This window comes from Sander vitreus, chromosome 2 (genome assembly GCF_031162955.1).
Source record: "Sander vitreus isolate 19-12246 chromosome 2, sanVit1, whole genome shotgun sequence".
Lineage (NCBI taxonomy): Eukaryota > Metazoa > Chordata > Actinopteri > Perciformes > Percidae > Sander > Sander vitreus.
In genome coordinates this window covers 13,820,501-13,840,551 of record NC_135856.1, presented here as the reverse complement: position 1 = coordinate 13,840,551, position 20,051 = coordinate 13,820,501, and the positions used below count along the sequence as shown (strand labels likewise).

The 20,051-nt window shown below is 41.9% G+C and overlaps 1 protein-coding gene across 1 annotated transcript in view; it reads left to right on the top strand.

Moving 5' to 3' along the window:
• Positions 1-20,051, top strand: part of LOC144536178 (zeta-sarcoglycan-like) — a 383,819-nt gene that overhangs the window by 325,456 nt on the left and 38,312 nt on the right. Inside the window, exon 6 of the mRNA XM_078279176.1 lies at positions 2,156-2,228. Within this exon, the coding sequence (XP_078135302.1) occupies positions 2,156-2,228 (73 nt within the window). The remainder of the gene's footprint in view (positions 1-2,155; positions 2,229-20,051) is intronic.

The following is a 20,051-nucleotide window of genomic DNA, read 5'->3' as shown; positions in this document are numbered from 1 at the left end:
TTTTGACAAGCTTCCACGCTCCTTTTCCATGTTCATGAGGAACTGAAGGAATTATTTTCATGATTCATGAAGGGGTAGATACAGACAGCGATGGACTAACAGTGGGCATGGACTAATTTGTGTAAAAAGGTTCCTTGAGGACGCACACAGCTTACAGTACATATGCATGCTGTAAGCTGTTAAGCAGAGTACTCTTGATGAGTGCAGCCAAACAAGACTTGGGTCAGCAAGCAGAGTAATTTTTGCTGAAAACAAAAAAAAGGTTAGAACAAGAGAGAGATACAGAAAGGAAGCGAAAAAGAGACCGATGGTGCAGTCTAAGCAAAGCCAGGTGAGTATAATTGCAGAGGAAAAAAGACAAAGCAATTTTAGTAAAATGAAAAGAAAAATGAAGAAGTGAGAGAGGATAATTGCCCTTTGGCGCACTACAATATCTGTTTTTCTGTCATTTACGTATTCTCTCTGATTGAATGTGAGTGAGAAAATCAAGTGGAAGTGTGTGTGCACATCTCTATCTGTTTGCATGTTAGAAAATGTCAGTAATTATGTTATTTTATATTCCAGGAACACACAAAATGTACAAACACACAAATTCAACTTTCAAGGTGAACTACACAAATACAAAATACATAAACACAGGCCTGGGTAATTGAGTAGATATGTCCATTAGAGGCACAGAGAATGCTGCCATAATTTACTGATTGATGGAGGTCAGAGATAAGAAACCGAACAGTGAAAAGAATGCAAATATGAACACATCCATTCAGCTCATGCACTGAGGTCCAGTGTTGCCATACTATGCCCCTGTTTATTTGCAATATGTATTATTAAGATATATAGATAGGTGTTTCAATTAAACATGAACAATGTTTTCACACATTGCTGCCCTCTGCAGTGGCGAAAGGTGAATAGCAAAGACTGCATATCTAATGTGGAAGCTTGCATGTAAGGCTGTTTGAGAACCAGCCAATGCAAGCCAGTGCCATGGCAGCTAGTGAGGTGTGATACTAGTGGGCTTACACTTGATTTCCCTTTATGAAAATATAAACCCAGTGTGAATTGTGTTGGTTCCAATGTACTGGCTCTGCTTTGAAAACACTTCATGGGTGTTGTGTAGCAGGAGAGGTGCCACCCAAAAGGCTATGACAAGCTCATAAACATGTCATGTACACAGCAGCATGTTCAGGAGAGTATCTCAGACAATTGTAAATAATGAAGTAAAACCATAAGTAACACATTCAGAAGCTGGAACAAACATGACCTGTGGTTGACAAAGTGAGAAACATTGTACAGAGTAGCAATCAAACTTAGAAACACACAAACATTAAACTGTCATCGCCACCATTGTTGAGAGAACTGGAAGCATTTTCTCTTTTCTTGTTTCCTTCTGTTGCAGTTGCAGAGAAATACACATTTGTGCAGTGTTCAATGGGCCTTGGAATAAACCCTTAGAAAACAATGTTATGCATGTACTGCTTCAGTTTCAAACAATGATTCAAGTAGCCTTTTGTTATCAGTAAGCCTACCAATGGGAAGTATTACATTTCTAGCAGTACTGAGTTTCCAACATGCTTTTTACGGTCTCAGCAGGAGCCATTGTCCAGCACTTCCCCCCAAGCATCTGTTCAGGGCTGCAGGCTAAAGCAGAGGTCCTTGCTGCACACGGGGTGTTAAACACTGCATTATATCAGAGTCAACCTTGTCTACGAACAATTATGTTCATACCGCATGTAACTGTTTTGCACTAGTACACTGTGTTTTGGGGGGAATACAATACCACCTAGGTTAGGGAAAGATTATGCCTTTGTTTAATTATTTAAAAAATCAAGTCAACACTGACTTTCAGTTAGAGACAGGACATAAAGCCACATCACCAATGTTGAAGTCGAACACCATTTAGCTCCCCATCATCCCCATCTTCATACTACTTACAACATTGGTACTACATTTTACCACTAAATGTATGTATTGCTACTGGAAACGCTGTCATATTTTAACATAATTTGTATGACACACAAAAGCACTTTGTCATGCATTTTAAGTGTCTGTCTCAGCTCCAAGAACAGAGGTATGATACAATAGTGTGCAGGCTTTTAAACAAAAGATGGGTGTGTTTTCTTTTCCTTCCTTTCATCCACTCTTACCCTCTCTACAGGGAACGAAGGCGTGGTGTTCAGCCATTCTGTAGAGACATCGCATATAAGGGCAGAACCCTTCCAGGACCTAAAGTAAGTACTCTAAATTATTTGTGTGTGTGTGTGTGTGTGTGTGTGTGTGTGTGTGTGTGTGTGTGTGTGTGTGTGTGTGTGTGTGTGCGCGCGCGCGCGCCTGTCACATTGATTCACTTTACAAGTTCCCCTTGTTAATATTTTAGTTGTGATAGAATATTTATGGAGTGTGTGTTCTTGTGAATAATTACTGAGATGGTAACACCACAAATAAAAAAATTGGGAAAAATATTTTATGTTAAAATTTAAGCTGCTGACTTAGCTAACTAGCTGCAGTCCTGTGGTACAGTGTGCTCTTGACTTAAATCCTCTTACTGCAGAAAGAGGTGTGCTGGTGATTGGCAGTCTGACAGGCCTGACAGAGGGAACAAAGGTCCTCATGGGCTACAGTGTACAAGGGTCTGGCTGATACCAAGTGGAGCCTCCTGCTGATACATGCACTTGAACGCATGTAGTACATGGTGTTTGCTCAGTTTCTCCTATGTAATAATAGAGTTCATTACCTTTTTAGCTGGCTCAGCTCAGTCTGATCTACAGTTGCTTACAATAGAAACAGCTCAGACTGCTGGTTACCTGCATCAGGTAACTGCTGGTTCACTGCATCAGGATAGACCACATCAGCTAAATGTAGGCTATGTATCTTCTCCATGTACCCTCTCCTGAAGCATGTTTAATTGTCTCAAGGTTCCTTCATTACTAATGTCTCAGCTTCTTTTGGGCATTGTCAGACAGAATTTAGCTGACGTGGCTTTTGGCCAGGGAGGAAAACACAAACAGAGAGGGAGGAAGGAAAAGAGAGGAAGACGAAGAAGTGAAGTTAAAGAAGTAATGGTGGAAACCAAGATGCATGGAATGCTCTGTACAAGAGAAAAAGTGGAGAAGGAAAGAAAGAGATAATTGACTGGATAGAGTGAGGTGAAAGCAGGGCTGGGGTAGGGTGATGAAGCTGACAATCAAAAGAAGACAGAGGCAGAGGGCAGATGGAGGGTGACAGAGGGAAAGAGTTCAGAAGAAGGGGATGGGAGTTAGTGTATAGAAGAATAGATCAAATCAAATCGCCATAGCAGTAGCATATAATGGGATACAGCAAAAAATATGAAGCTTTTCAAAAAATGCAAAATAACCACAGTTCCTTTATTTTATGGAAGAAATTGAGAAGTTTAAGAGATTGAACCAAAGTATAGGACAACTACAAAAAGGTGCATGGTTTGTGTGTTTTTTATTGACTGGCTATTGACTGACTATTTAAAAAGAAGCAGCAAATTTGGTGAGACAATGGGTAGGCTGATGACACCACATGACATGCCAGCCATTATGAATTTTTAAATGTGAGGAATTGTAAGACCATGCTGGTTGCTTGATACTCTTCTTAAGCATTTATTTACTTTTTCAATCATGCATTTAATTAGCTTGCATCAAGCTTGGCAGCTGCTCCATCAATGGCTTATCCCTCTCTAAAACATTTACAGGCACCTTAATAGAGTCCCTGTTGAGGCTAATATTCTTTTTAACTGTATTGCACTGAGTAAACTGTCTGCTCAATATGATGCTGATTTTGAGCTCACTCAAGTGGTTGTTTGACTTAGTTAGCATTTCCCCAAACCAAGGGTACAGTACCTCCCTCCATATGTGCCACTCTTTTAGTTTCCATGTATTCACACTACCTTCAATCTCATTCCCCATGTTTTGTATATAGCTGGCTCAATAAAGAGTCCAACTAGTGTATGGAAGGTAAGACTAAGGGGGGCCTCGGTTGCTAAGTGATCCTAGACATGTGATTGCTAAATCCTGGACTTGAATCCAGCATGGGAAATTTGTCAAATGTCTTTTACATTACATTACATTACATGTCATTTAGCTGACACTTTTATCCAACGCGACTTCCAATTAAGTGCTTTCAACCCTGAAATCACTTTTTTTTTCTTTTCTTTTTTTATCCGAGGTGTAGTCAGAAGAGATGTGTTTTTAGCCTTCGGCGGAAAATGTGTAGGCTTTCGGCCATCCTGATGTCAATAGGGAGCTCATTCCACCATTTAGGAGCCAGGACAGCAAACAGTCCGGATTTTGTTGAGTGATTAGTTGTCCCTCGCTGTGAGGGGGCAGCAAGCAGGTTGGCTGATGAAGAGCTGAGTGGGCGGGTTGGGGTATAGGGTTTGACCATGTACTGGATGTAAGCTGGGGCTGATCCGTTCATGGCCCTGTATGCAAGTACTAGTGTCTTGAAGCGGATGCAGGCAGCAATTGGTAACAAGTCAAGCTGCTACATTCTGAATGAGCTGCAGGGGCTGTATGGCACATGCAGGCAGGCCAATCAGGAGGGAGTTGCAGTAGTCTAGACGTGAGATGACTAGAGCCTGAACCAGAACCTGAGCCGCCTTCTGCGTTAGAAGGGGACGTATCCTTCTGATGTTATGCAGCATGTATCTACACGATCTACACAATCTCTCTCTTTCCTAAGTATTCCCGTTTCTCCTCTCACTGTAAAATTCCATGCAATAACCTAAATAAAGAAAAGAAGAAACGTGTCAGACATAAAATAGAATCAGAAACAGAGAATATCACAATTATCTGACACAGACGTATGAGATAGATGGACAGAGAGAGACAAAAGAATGGTTGAAAGCAAAGCAAAATGGGTAGTAGAGGAAACAGGTCCTACATGCTGAGGGATCAAAGGAGAGGAGAGGGAGGAGGCATTTTGAGCAGTGGGTGAACTAGGAGTTGGATTAGTTGAAGGAAACCGAGAAGTGATGAAGGGAGGTCTGGAGTTAGGCGGGGATGGAAAGTTACAGGGAGAAGGAGGAGAGAGAACATTGGGTCAATAGACGGGTCAGTGCAGATAAGCAAGGCGATGAAACCTGTGGTGAAGGTGAGGAAAGAAAAGACAAAGCACTCCAGTGACTGTTGTTATAAACATATGAGTTGTTTTATTTTTCATCAGGTTTAGCACAGTTCTATGTCATTTCTGTGGAGTTACATAAAACAAATAGTAAAAAGCACTCAATGCATCAGTTTAGCCTGAATTGCCCTTGTCATTGTCAGCATCATCACAAACATGACTATCACCACCAGTGATGCCACTCTAATCTGACCACTTTTTTCAGTAACGAGTAATCTAACGTGTTACTATTTCCAAACCAGTAATCAGATTAAAATTACTTATCCAAGTCACTGTGCGTTACTATTTTTGTTATTTTCCTTAGTATTTTGCTTTCTTCTTGCGTCTCGGGGAGTGAAGTAACGTATGCGACAAGTCACGTTTTCAGCATGAGGACAGGTCACGTTTTCAGCATGTGGACAGTTCACTTGTACCACGCAGCGCCACAAACGTAAACAACAATGAAGGGAGGAGAGAGATGTGCGTTTTCTAGCTGGAAATACAGTCACTATTTTGAGTTTGTGTCAGCTAAAGACGGCAAAATTAAGGTTCGTTGTACACTCTGTGCTGGTGGCGACAAAGTGCTATCTAGCTACAAAAACACTACGTCAAATTTGAAGAAACATTTGGAGTCGCAGCACTGCAGTCAAACTTAAAGAGCAAGTCCCACCAGGTGGTGCGAAGCAGAGAGCAGGAGGTCCCCCACCACCCAAACAACAAAAGCTGGACCTCGGTGCAAAACCAGTAAGTGGGGGAGAGTTGAAGAAGTTGATCGGGCAGTATGTTGTAGCGGAAATGCTGCCCTTAAACACGGTTGACTCGCTCTGTTTCGTGCCATAATAAACAAGATCCCTACGACTGGCAATGCCGAGCTGCCTCACAGTAAACCGGTTGTCATTTTTATGTTGAGGCTGTGGGGGTGTTGTCGACAGTTGTTCAATGTAACTAATAAAGTCATCTAACTTTGTTACTTTTAAAATCAAGTAATCTGTAAAGTAACTAAGTTACTTTTAAAATCAAGTAATCTGTAAAGTAACTAAGTTACTTTTTCAAAGTAACTGTGGCAACACTGATCACCACTTAGCAGCATAAATATATAGATATAGAAAACAAACATTACACACATGTAACCATGCATGCACACAAAATAAATCCCCATAAACATGCAAACATATTATAAACACACAAATTAGCACACATATATATAAAAACACAACATAAAAGTACTGATACACCTAGCAGACATTATGTACAACCCACCCACCCACACACACACACACACACACACACACACACACAAAGCCTTTATAGATTAAAACCCACATTAAAACAAATGTATGGCATGCATGAAGTGAAACCACTTATAACCCCACACACAGCTTTGTCAGTGCAACCTTATGAATACATCAAGAACAGTAAGTGGCATGCATAAAGTGAAACCACACACACACACACACACATTGACACATTGCACTGACCTCTCCACTGCATCACCTACAGCAGGGCTAATGAAAAACATAGAAAAATAACACTTATGAAAAGGTGATTACATGCTTCGAATACTTCCCCTCTCTACCGTCAGTCATCAGCTGTTAAATGTTTGGGAAAGAAACAACAGACTGAAGCGTAGTCATTATCATATCGATTTCTCTTCTTTTTTTAATTGAGGTGTATTCGATATGAATAGATATTCCACACTAATTTTACACTACTAGTAGAGATTATATCAACACGATTAAAAGAAAGCACAGGTTCTCTTCTCTTTTCCTAGTTCACAGGCACTTTTTTCACCGAAGATTTTAATCCCTTTCTGGTTGGAACGCTCTATCTTTCTATCTGTCTTCGTTTTCTCGTGGTATCTTTGTCCTCATCTCTCCGCTTCCTTACTCTCTCTTGCTGAATAACTCTCTTAGTCACACACACTTTTGTCTTTGTCGTTCTCATTCTGTCTAGGTCTTCCCACATGTGCATTCCTTCTTTCTGCTTCTATGCCCCCTCTATTTCTGTCTGGTTATGAAAAGTAGAGTGTTATAGAGTGAAGGTAAATGGGACATGTAATGAGCGGATTGAAGTCCATTCAAAGCTAATGATCTATCGTACAGTTTAACAGTGAGCGAGGGTGAGAGAAAAAGAGGGAAACAGAAAGATAGATGATACACACTTTTCATGATAAAGTACAGGTCAGGAAAGATAAAGTATAGGTCAATCTGTATCTTTAATACTGCACTGCCCTGTTATAAATATATATTTGACTGTTGTACAGTCATTTGTTAGTAATTTGGCTTCATTGTATGCTGGGGACAGAATGAACAATGCAACAGCTTGAAGAGAGTAGACTGGCGTTTCTCAACAGCCCCACCCCAGGGGCTATTCAGAGAGGGCGCGTTGAGGTGTTCTTGGAGGGTGTTTAATTTAATTTTGTAATTAATTTAGTCCTACATTCAAATGTACATGTCCACAATTCTATCATTAGACTTCTACCACCATCATCTGTAGCTTTTTTGACGAGGCTCTTCCTGCTAAAGACAAGGCTTTGTTTCTGAATCGCTTGTGCACAGCTTTTTATTGTTTTTCTACAGTATGCCTACATTTTAATTGATAGGGGGTGGTCAAGGACCTGGATAATGGATAGGGGGGCACTGGCCCAAGAAAAAATGAGAACCGCTGGGGTAGATGAATGATTGAGTCAGACACTTTACATCGAGTTACATTTGGGCAAACACAAACCTGAGGGTTTCTGAATGTGGCGAAGTACTTGACAAGTCGAAGAATCAAAACACTACTCCAGTCCTGTGTTTAATGTCACAATTATATAAAAATAAGAGCACGTGCACTAACCCAAACTGCAGCAAAAACAAACATTGAAGCATTTGTATTTGCACTCCCTCTGTGTGACTGAGCCAAAGTAAAAGTAAACATAGAGTAGGCAGGCTTGGAGTTGTGTAATGTGCTGATCACAGTGACCAAAGAGGGATGCAGTAACGATTTCTATCAGTGTGGTTTCAAAGGCTTCAGGAGTGTTGACGATGTGACTGAAGCTAAACACAGTGCTAGAACTGGGTTATGCTAGTAGCACAGAGACAGAATGCTCCACAGCCTGCTTTCCAGAGAACACTCCAGGAACACTATTGTAAGCTGTGTTCACACTATTCTGCTTTTTTTTCAAACTGCTTTTCCACTTAAAAGTGTACGTACATGGAGCGGCCGCGAGGCAGACAGAAAGCGCAGACAGAATGCGCTTTGGAAAAAGTCCTGTGCCTGGCATTTTTTTTAAGCAGCACAGTTCAACATCGTAGAGAAGCAATCATGACAGTGACTGACTAAATAACATGAAAAAAAAAAGCGAGGATTGACAAAACGTAGGCAGCCAACAACAACAAACAGACTGAAAATGGAGGGTACAGTTTACTGATAGAAGCAGCGACTCCAGCGAGTCACTGTGATAACAAAACTGCTTTTCGTTATCAGTACAACGTGTGGCTGAGGCAGCACTAACTACAAAAACTACAACAGTGTGAATGCAGCCTTAGGTAGACAAGAAAAGTTTCCTCATGAAAAGGTTTATTTACTGGCCATATACAAAGCTAAATTGGAGACAGATTGTATCAGAAGATAACTTGTCATTTTTCATATGACTATGAATTTGCAAAAAACAGACATCACAAATTGGTTATTTTATCTATACATTAATTAATCAATAATTACATTTCCAGAGGATTTACCAGAACGTGAGCAGTATTGTGATATAAAATTGCATATACTGTGACACAGAATATTTTCCATAATATCACCAACCCTTTTGCCTTCTTGCAAACATCACCATATTGACAGTATGTATGTTTTGACTAGGTATTTTATTTACAACAAAGATCAATCAGTGCAAAGAATGGTAATTGGATTCGAAGTAGACGCGCTGCAGGCCTCTCAATATTCCTATTTCTTCTGTTTCATACACAGGAACTTTGCAGAAGCAACTAGTAAGTTGACGTTGAGTCAAGATGTTTAGTACATGTTTTATTTCATACAGTGTTGTATCTGATGGTCACAAGATAGTAACATCCTGATTATTCTTGCTTTTTTGCACTGTACATTTTTTTCTTCTTTTTCATTGTTGTAGCTGTTTTATACTGTTCAGCTGGTCATTTTTTTTATTTTTTATCACCATATATTTTAAAACACTATACAAAGAAAATGTCTCATTATTATTAACGAGAATGAAATGATAGCCGGTAAATAAGAAACGTATTTACACAAAAATTAGCTTCTTAAATCACAATACATCTTTATATGTCACACACCAGTGACTTCTGTAACTTGTTTAGTTAAAGGGATATTTTACCGCTGGAAAGCTGAATATATCTTTAATTTGGGTCACTTATGTAGTATAAATGTGAAGATTTTTTTTTTAAATTGGTGCCTTCTAGGCCGAGAAAAGCCAGGCAATGTGTTTTTGGCTCATGTGGATGAAAGACACCAAATCCCAGAATGCACTTGCTTTGCTGCTCTGAGTCCACTCCCAAGCCACGCCTACCATTTACAGACAGACAGTGAGACGGTCAACTCAATTCAACTGTGTTTTATTGTCATTTCAACCATATACACGAAACAACGTTTCACCGTGGCTCAAGTGGTTACACAATTCATATATATAAAAACAACATTATATAAAAACGACATACGAAACACATTATATGCTCCGTAAAGTTCAGCTAACACATACTAGCATTAGCGCTTGGTAGGCTGTAAACAGAGTATAAACACAGCCATAAATTTGCGTGGAATGTAGAATGGTCTCATCTAACAGTCACAAACTCCACCAGCGGTTAGCAGTTAGTTGGATACAAGCACCCCATTTCTGCAACAAAAACACAGCAGTCTCTGAACTAGCATTGGGAGTTTCGTTGAAGTTGGATGTAGTCCAGTTTGTTGTCCAAAGAGACACTTGCAAGCAGGATTGATGGGACGGGTGGCCGGCTAGCGTTAGCTTTCCACCTAGTTCATACTCCTGCGTATGAGCTTGGAGTATGAGCTAGGGTCATCCTCCACGTTTCACCGCTGAGGATACCCCCTTACCGGTTAGCGGCATCGAGCAACACCCGCTTTCCGCACACTGCTGAGGATGTCCCCTTACTGGCTAGCAATGTATCCCGGTGGTACATGTGTGCAGTAGTTTGAATGCACATAATTGTTGTTCTAAAATTTCCTTCGGGATGAATAAATCTGTTTCTGCTAAGAAGCTAAGCGATGATTCAAGATGGCTGACACTCGTTTTTACCTCGGCAATCTACAGAAAAAGCTGACAGTCCAACCCCCTATGGGCTATGCGGAAGTACTGGCTATAGTCCATTGCCTCTGGAAAAATGTATACCGATGACGTAAAACGACGATTTTTGCGTCATCGGTATACATTTTTCTAGACCCACAATACAGAAATCTCTCCTCTCAGGGGGACATGAGGGAGGGAAGCACGGTCATTCAAGAATACTACCGTGTTTCTGCTGATACAAAGCTTAATGATAAATCGGTGAAGTATCCCTTTAATGTTAATAGTTTATTTATTTAGACGAGGATAGATGCCCTTTGCATCAGTAAAAGAATACAAAGAGCATCTGGCACCAGGATGCTGTTGAAAGGACACATTGGCCCAATCCCAAAGTTTGGACTCACAGACTCACGGACTTTGGTGCGCGTTCTCGCGAAATTTGTAAGGGCTTAGGGTTGTCCCAATGTTGAATTTCAAAGGGCGTGAGGGTTTGAGTACACACTTACTGAGCCCTTTCCGTGAGTCTGCATCGATGCAGACTTCACCAAAGGGAATTACCCACAGTTCAAAGCGTTGTGACGTTTACTGCGGAGACCATAGGGAAATCCGGGAATTACAAAGGTAAACAACAGCACGACACACGACCACGGAACACAGACCAACCTGTTGTCCAGCTTGTAAAACAAGTGTTGGAAAAAATTTGGAATCAGGCAGCCGTCTCCAGTGCCTTGGCTGTGTGGAAAGCAACAAACTTAAAATTAATATTCCCAAACCGGCAAGTGTCAGCAACATCTTTGTTATTAAACGTCGCCAAGGTAACGTATGATCTCGTGAAGTGCTGTCCCAATCCCATTTATACCTATCTGATCCCATGTGGCCTCACACACTCACTCACTTAGCACCTGAGATCAATTAAGTCTGTGAGTCTTTAGTCCTTAGTCCTCATGGCTCACTTTGAGATTGGGCCAATAAAACCAAGATTTGCGGTGTTGACAACTTTTCAGATGCAAATACACTGCATAGTATTGTCTACTCATTTAAGGCAGGATTGAAAAATGTCCGCTGTGCCAACACAGTTGTTGTTTGAAATGAATGAGGAGTCTGTTTTTCCATGCAGTGCTATTGCTGTTCTAAACATGGCCTTAATCAAACTGTAGCTCAGCCCTGAGTGACATCAATCAAGACCAAAACTATCTTTTATACACCTGGTGCATTTTGACCAAATCAAAGACAAATCAAGCCAACAGACTTTCCGACATGTTACCTGTTATCTTTGAGGTACAGCATAACCTTTGCTTGTTGAGTGTTTCCATGATTGTGTGTGAGTGTACGTGTGTGTCAACTGTGATTTAAGGCTGCGACTTCAAACTTTCTTTATTATTTATAGTCTTAACTCCTAGAATAAACCTTGATTACTGTTGTTTCTTGTGTTTTCTCACAATTGTTGTTTTATAATACTTTTCTCTCTCTCCCTCTCCAACACTGTTGCTTTTTAAACACCTTTGTCCTTCTGATGCAACTCACCCATGACATTGATCGACTGACAATATTTGCTGACAAAATTTAAACAATTCAACACTGATAATTTATTTGATAAAACACATATCTGTTGTTTTACCTTCTTTCCACCTCCTGCTTTTCATTCATATCCTATGCTTTGTCCACAACATTTTCATTGAATGTGACTAGTGTTATAGAGATGACAATGTCAAACATTGATTGTTGCTGTTCTTATCATTGTTGTTGGGTGACAATCTTTGTCCCCATATTTTGAGACGAGAAAGGGTAGAGAAGAGAGAAGAGTGTCACACTGAAATACACTCGAGATGTGGTAAAAGGAGTGAAAAGGAGAATGTGTTAGTGTTTTAAAAAAAAACATGAGTCACGAAATCACTCAATAAACACTGACAGCTAGCTGGCAAAGGTGTAGACAGAGATTAATGTAAAGAGGGAAGAACTTCAATCAGCCTATAAAATATTAAAAACAGCAAAACAGACAGATGAGTGGCTAGGAAGCTAGATTGACAGGCAAGCAGACAGTTGATGGAGCTGCAATCTGCATACTTTTATATTTAAATCCTATTTTAGTTCTATCTAGGTCCTAATCCTCAAGATTCACTTTTTTTGTGGCTATCTCAGCTGTTTTGGCACTGCATTTCCCAGTGATCACTTGTCCAGTATGACATATTTCTCTTTAGATTTTCTGCTGACCAAGTTTTAGGTTATGGAGATGTACTGGGAAGACCATGGAAGAAAGTTCCATATTTCGGGGCAAATATACACTAAACAAAAATATTAACGCAACACTTGCTCCCATTTTTTATGAGTTGAAATAAAAGATCTAAGACGTTTTACTATGCACACAGGCTTATTTCTCTTAAATTATGTTCCTAAATTGTTTATATCTGTGTTAGTGAGCACTTCACCTTTGCCAATATAATCCAGTCACCTGACAGGCGTGGCATATCAAGATGCTGACTAAACAGCATGCTTATTAGTCTTTGAGTTTACAGTGCAGCAGTCACCTTGACAAAAACACACAAAGCATAACCTCAGTGAACGACTTTAGTCTGCGCTTGCGTCATGGGGGCAGCACCACTGCAAAACACAACTGCAAGGAAGAGCACTACTTTGACAGAGACATCAAAATCAATCGATGATTAGGCACAAAAAGTTTGAGGTGTCTCACCAGGCTGACGCTAGCAGACGTTGGGTTACCTCAGGTCTCTAACTTTATCTGATGCTTGGCTCCACAGCAGAGAGAAACAAGCTGCTGCACAGTCAATATCTCCCTGTTTCTTTCCACTCTTTCATCTTCTTATCCCTCCCTTGGTGCCTTCTTTTCCTCTAAGTCCTGGGGTCATGAGAAGGCTCCTGGGGGAGAGTTAGCCCTAACACAGGCAAGGGCATAGGAGAAGGATTTGTGCTCTGTGCCCCTTCCTCCTATCCCTCATTCTATTTCCATGTACCTATCTATACTTCCATCTGACAAAGTGAAAGAGGACTGCAGAGGAACTCAGAGCCCTATACGACTCAGGGGCATGGGAAAACGATTTTATTTAGAAAGGGTAGGGATACTGTAGGGTAATGGTTTTAACAGGGAACTCAGGAACATAAGTTCCTTAGCTACAGAGCCAGATATAAAAATTGTTTTTATACAATAAGAGCACACACACACACACACACACACACACACACACACACATCTATGTCGTTGGTGACATGAATGCTGAAGTATCTGATGCCAACTCTTTATTTGGTAATCATTTAATGCAGTTTTGTTCTGACGGTGGATTGATTTTATCTAGTAAGGTACTATTGCCGAATGATAGCTATACTTATATCAGCGAGGCCTGGCTCTCTACTTCCTGGCTGGATCACTGCCTTTGTACAGTGGATGCCCATGACTCCATCGATATGATGAAGATTGGTTACGATCTGGCTACTTCGGACCATATACCCTTTCTCATGGTGTTGGACACAGGCAATTTACCAGTGTTGTTTAAACAAAGGACAAAAGTGTGCAATGCTAAGCCAGGTTGGAAAGATCATGTAGAAGAGCTCCATGCAGAGGCCCAAAATGCTTTTAAAAAATGGGCTGAGTCAGGCAAAGGCAGGCATGGCCCCTTGTTTGAAAATAAGAAATGCACTAATGCTAGATTTAAATATGCACTTCGCTATATTAAAAGAAATGAAAACATTATGAGGTCAGATTCACTGGCATGGAAGCTGCAAAAAAAATAATGTTAATGACTTCTGGAAAGAAATAAAAACTATGAATAATTGCAAAACATCTCTCCCATCTAATATAGATGGTGTGAGTGGTCCTCATGAAATTTCACAGTTATGGCGGAAACAATATTATGAACTGTTAAACTGTGTAAAAAGAAATCTGTTTGTAGTGGATAATGTAGAGTTTAATGATGATGTTGTTGTCACTTCTGCTGAAGTCAATGAAGCAATATTGAAGTTAAGAGATAATAAGGCCTGTGGTCTGGATAGTATTTCAGCTGAACATCTTAAACTTGCCAGTAAGAAACTGTGCCCTCTGGTAGCTATGTGCTACACAGGTTTTTTTGTTCATGGAGCGTTACCTGATTCTATGCTCTCTGTTGTGCTAGTACCAGTTATTAAAGATAAAGTGGGGAAGATGAGCAGCTCAGATAATTACAGGCCAATAGCTCTGGCCAGTGTTATGTCCAAAGTGCTGGAGACAGTTCACGAATTTGGTTTTAAAAGAAAGCATGGCACTGATTTATGTATTTTTGCACTAAAGGAAATTTTAGATAAATATAATAGGCAAAATTCCACAATGTTCATGTGCTTCATTGATGCTTCTAAAGCATTTGATTGTGTTAATCATGAGAAATTATTTTTAAAATTGTCTAACAGTGAGGTCCCTGGATTTTTAATAAGAATCTTGGTTTATTGGTACTCGCATCAGACAATGAGAGTGAGATGGGGGAATGTTACATCTGTCCCCTTCCAAGTGACCAATGGTGTCCGCCAGGGCGGAATTCTGTCTCCTTTTCTTTTTAATATGTATATGAATGATTTGTCTTTGATTTTAAATGCATGTGGTACAGGTTGTAGGGTTGGTGACTCACTAATTAATCACCTTATGTACGCAGATGATGTGGTCATTTTTAGCCCATATAGTGCTGGTCTCCAACAGCTTTTGAGAATATGCACACAGTATGGTGCTGATTTTGATATAAAATACAATGCCAAAAAGAGTAAGATCATGATTATTTGAAGTCGAGAAGACAGACAGTCAACCTTCCCTGACTTCGATCTGTCTGGTACTGCACTTTGGGTGTGCGGTGAGATTACATATTTGGGCTATATTATTGCAAATGACCTGTCTGATGATAAGGATATCTATAGGCAGCGTCAGAAGCTGTATGCTCAAGCGAACATGCTGTGTCGTAAGTTTAGCATGTGCTCTGTATCTGTGAAGATCTCACTCTTCAGAGTACACCTTTGTATACTGCCTACCTGTGGTGTCGTTATAAGCAAGGCAGCATTAGAAAACTCATAGTGGTTTATAATGACAGCATGAGGCTGCTGCTGAGAGCTCCAAGAAGCTCCAGTGCAAGCCATATGTTTGTCAGTGTCGGGGTACCTACCTGCTCTGCTGTTTTACGTAACCTGATGTATAAATTTATGTGTAGGGTATCTGAGTCAAAAAATTACTTGATCACTGTTTTAGCTAACCCTGTACGCAGTTCTGTCAGATTTTCTTCCAGACTGTGGAACCATTGGCGAACAACAGTCTGTATGTCAGACACTGAACATTGTGGAAGGTTTTGTATTTTTGTATTTTATGTTATACTTTGTGTGTTTTTTATTGTGATATGGATCCCCCTGGGTCTGAAATAAAGTTCATAAACATGCACACACACACACACACACACACACACACACACACACACACACACACACACACACACACACACACCATTTTCCACACAAAAGGTAATTATTTAAAACAAAGTGCAGTGTACGTATATCTACATGATTTACACTACAGATTAGTATTAGAAATGTGGAAAAGGGAAAATCTCAACTCACTTGACATTTCATTTGAGCATCAATATTCCGTCATGGATCAGGCTGACACACATGGACTCGTGGATGTCAAAACTGATATCGCGGGGCTACACACTCCAGTTTGCCTTACCCCCGCCTCGCTTTGCGGGCGTGTTGGAGACAACTGTGTCATCGAAGGCAGAATCAGATGCCATGACGTCAGAACTACAGGAACTGCTCTCAAAATAGCAATTTCCCGCATTCCTATGGGGGAGGAGAACGAGGGATTTTACTCCCGCTACTTTCTCACTCCAAAAAAGTCAGGTGGGTTACGCCCCATCCTCGACCTGTGCCAGTTCAACCGGTGCGTTATGGAGCGCTCATTCCACATGCTGACTATCAGACATGTGTTGGAATGCGTGCACCACCAAGAATGGTTTACATCTGTGGATCTGAAAGACGCATACTTTCACATCCAAATCATTCCCAGGTACAGGAAATTCCTGTGCTTCTTTTTCCAAGGGGCTTATTTCCAGTACAACCGACTACCGTTCGGTTACTCACTGGCCCCCTGCACGTTTTCCAAGTGCATGGAGACGGCACTTCAGCCGTTGCGGAAAAAAGGCGTCAGAGTCCTGTTTTATCTGGACGATTTGCTCATCCTGGCTCCCTCTCAGGAAACGGCGGCGCTGCACACTGTGGCAGTTCTGCAGCACCTGCAGACACTGGGCTTCGCCATAAACTGGCAGAAAAGCTCATTGGTTCCCACACAATCGATAGTTTATCTGGGCGTAGTGCTAAACTCGATTGTTATGAGGGCCAGGCTGTCAACGCCAAGGCAAGACGTGCTGATCTCTCTCCTGTCGCGCACCACGCCACGCGCAAAGGTGTCAGCGCTGTCCGTCATGCGCCTTCTGGGCATGATGTCCGCGGGCTACATGGTAGTACCCCTGGGGCTTCTCCACATGAGAAAAATCCAGAGGTGGTTCCTCCTTCAGCGCGTCAACCCCATACACCACAAGTGGCGAATGCTGACTATCCCTCTGTTGTTACAGCAGCAGCGTTCATAAATCGCCAGGGCGGCGTACGTTCGGCCCAGCTATTGGAAATAGCCAGGAGCCATCTGCTGTGGGCACACAATCATCTGCTGTCCCTCAAGGCTGTTTACATCCCTGGGATACTAAACCGGGCGGCAGACCTAATGTTGAGGGGAGGGCCCTCTCACAACGAGTGGAAATTAAATCCCACTATCGTTCAGAAGCTGTGGAGCAGGTTCGGGGAAGCGGAGGTGGATCTGTTCGCCTCACGAGAAAACACACAGTGCACTCTGTGGTTTTTCTTGAGCACACGGGACAATCCACCCCTCGGTGTGGACGCTTTCTCCCACCATCCCTGGCCCAGAACCCTCCTATACGCTTTTCCCCCAGCCCCTCTGATCCCTCGTCTCCTCGAACGTATCCAGGAGGAGAATCTGTCGGTCATCCTGGTGGCACCGGAGTGCACGAGCGCATCCTGGTTCCCGATGCACTATTCAGAGCGCGAGAGCCCCCTCTACAACAGCATGTTACGCGGTGCGTTGGTTCACTTTCCAGCACTGGTGCACGGAGAGGGAAACAGACCCTATATCGTGGTTGCTGTCTCTAAAAACGGTGCTTCTCCTTGCCCTGACATCAGCCAAGCGAGTGAGCGACTTATGCGCGCTGTCAGTTTCGCTGTCCTGCCTCTCCATTAGAGGGGACGGGAGCGCAGCCACCCTACAGCCTAACCCTTCTTTCACACCGAATATTTTAACAAATTCCTTTCGGTCAAGGGTTTTTTCCCCCCGCCTCATCACAATGACGCGGAAGAGGTTTTCCCACCGTGTGCCCGGTGCGTGCGTTATCACAGTACGTTTTACGCACGGCGGACATAAGGCAGACACAGCAGCTGTTTGTTCACTATAGGGAACACTCCCAAGGAGCGGCCCTGTCAAAACAGCGTCTGTCTCACTGGCTGTGCGAGGCTATCACCCTATAACACGGAGGCATCCGGGCACATTCTACAAGGGCACTATCGGCATCAACAGCTCTGTTCAGAGGCATGTCAGTAGCCAACATCTGCGCAGCAGCCTCTTGGGCATCCCCATGCCCTTTCATCCATTTCTATTTGCGGGATATGTCCGAGCCCTCTCTGACCCACTCGGTCCTATCCTCACTCAACGACGAATGATGCCCCGTCGTATGTGTGTTCTGTCTGCTGCCGGTTGCCGGGAGGAGAGCGGCGTCCCACATATATGTGCAACCTATGTATATATATATATATATATATATATATATATATATATATATATATATATATATATATATATGCGCATCCCATAATTATCAATCATGTATTACCCTCACCAATCATGCATGCCTGCACTCTCGGCTTGGGCCTTACAGCCAGATTACCTAGATAACGGCTTATCTGATGCAGTCTCCTGTCAGTGCATGAGAGAGAGAGAGACAGTGAGGGAAAAAAAGTTTAGTCTATGTTCCACATGTGGGCTCTGGGTCGCAGGTGGCATTGACTACATCAGCTTCGCCCTAACCAATAGCGTGGCTTAGAGGGCGAAGCCTATACGAAATAGAACGATAGTTACATTATTGTAACTCCAGATTCCATGAGTATAGGCGTAGCCCTCTAAGATCCGGGCCACCTGCTCCAGTTACATTAACTGAAGAAAAAGCTTATGTTGGGAGCAGAGCAACGGGTCAGCTCTGTTTATGTACAGTATTTGAGGACGTAGTTGAAGCCCGAGCGGTACGCAAGGGCGGGAAAGAAAATCTTCACGACTGCGCATGCGCGAAGGGATAAACCCAAAGCGTGGCTTAGAGGGCTACGCCTATACTCATAGAATCTGGAGTTACAATAACGTAACTATCGTACATCAGAGTGTCGAATACAAATTTGCTTCCCATAAATCTTTTTTTTAAGATATTTGTTTGGGCATTTTAGGCCTTTATTTGACAGGACAGCTGAAGACATTAAAGGGGAGAGAGGGGGGGAATGGCATGCAGTAAAGGGCCGGAGGTCAGAATCGGGACCGCTACGTCGAGGAGTAAACCTCTATATATGGGCGCCTGCTCTACCAACTGAGCTATCGGGGCGCCTTTCCCATTAATTTCTATGTGGAACAGGGCAAGACACATTTGCTCCCCAAATTGACCCACCTCCTTCACTTCGCTCCAGAGTTCAATCTGATTGAACACAATCAGACACATGGAATCGTGACGTTCCCCAATGCCCAGTCAGTTTGAGAGAGGGGATGGGATTGACCTTTCATGCAGGAAATTGATTGTTTATATACTTGTTTCATACCTGCACTGAAAAATATCAGATAAGAGGGACTGCTGTTTGGCAGCATTACGTGTAAGTACAGTGACAGAGGTTAATGACAAGTTTATTATTGATTATTATTGATTTGATAAAATGCTATAAAATGTACAACTTTGCGGACTGCTCCTGTCCACTCCTGCTTTTGGACCACACCACTCAAGTCAATTTCCCCAGGCAAGTTTTGGTTTGACTGCTGCTCAAGGAGAGAATTGATGTTTTGTATATGTCGAGGCAGGGTTAAACATATTGGCTTGGAATTTTTGACTTGTATTGGAAACTACACACCCATTTTTAATATTGAGTATATGCAGTTTTATGCATCTGTTCCCCAAAATTCTCAAATGTTTCATGAATTTCTACAAGGAAAGTCATAAAAATAACCAACCTATTTTAGTTTAAAATATTAGTGAAATGTAGGAGTTTCTAAATTATTTGGGGTTTAGGAATTCTCCGTGGAAGCACTGAGGATCCCTAAACCCCAGTTTGACCACCACTAGATCAACCCCCATAACTGGCTGGGGAGAACTGCTTAATCCATCCATCCTTTCCCAAGTGGAAAATCCCCAACCCAGAGCAATTTATAACACTGGGAATGTGTTTAACCCCTACCTCCCCTCAGTAACTACCCCCTCAGGATGTTACACCTAATGAGAATGTGTTTTTCTTTCACTAAAGTATTTTTTATGCTGTACTCTTACTCGTAGCTTTTTTTTCTTACCATCTTTGCGCAGATAGCTCAAACCCTCAAAGGGTGAATTTATTCTTGATCTCTGTCCTTGTCCATCCCTCT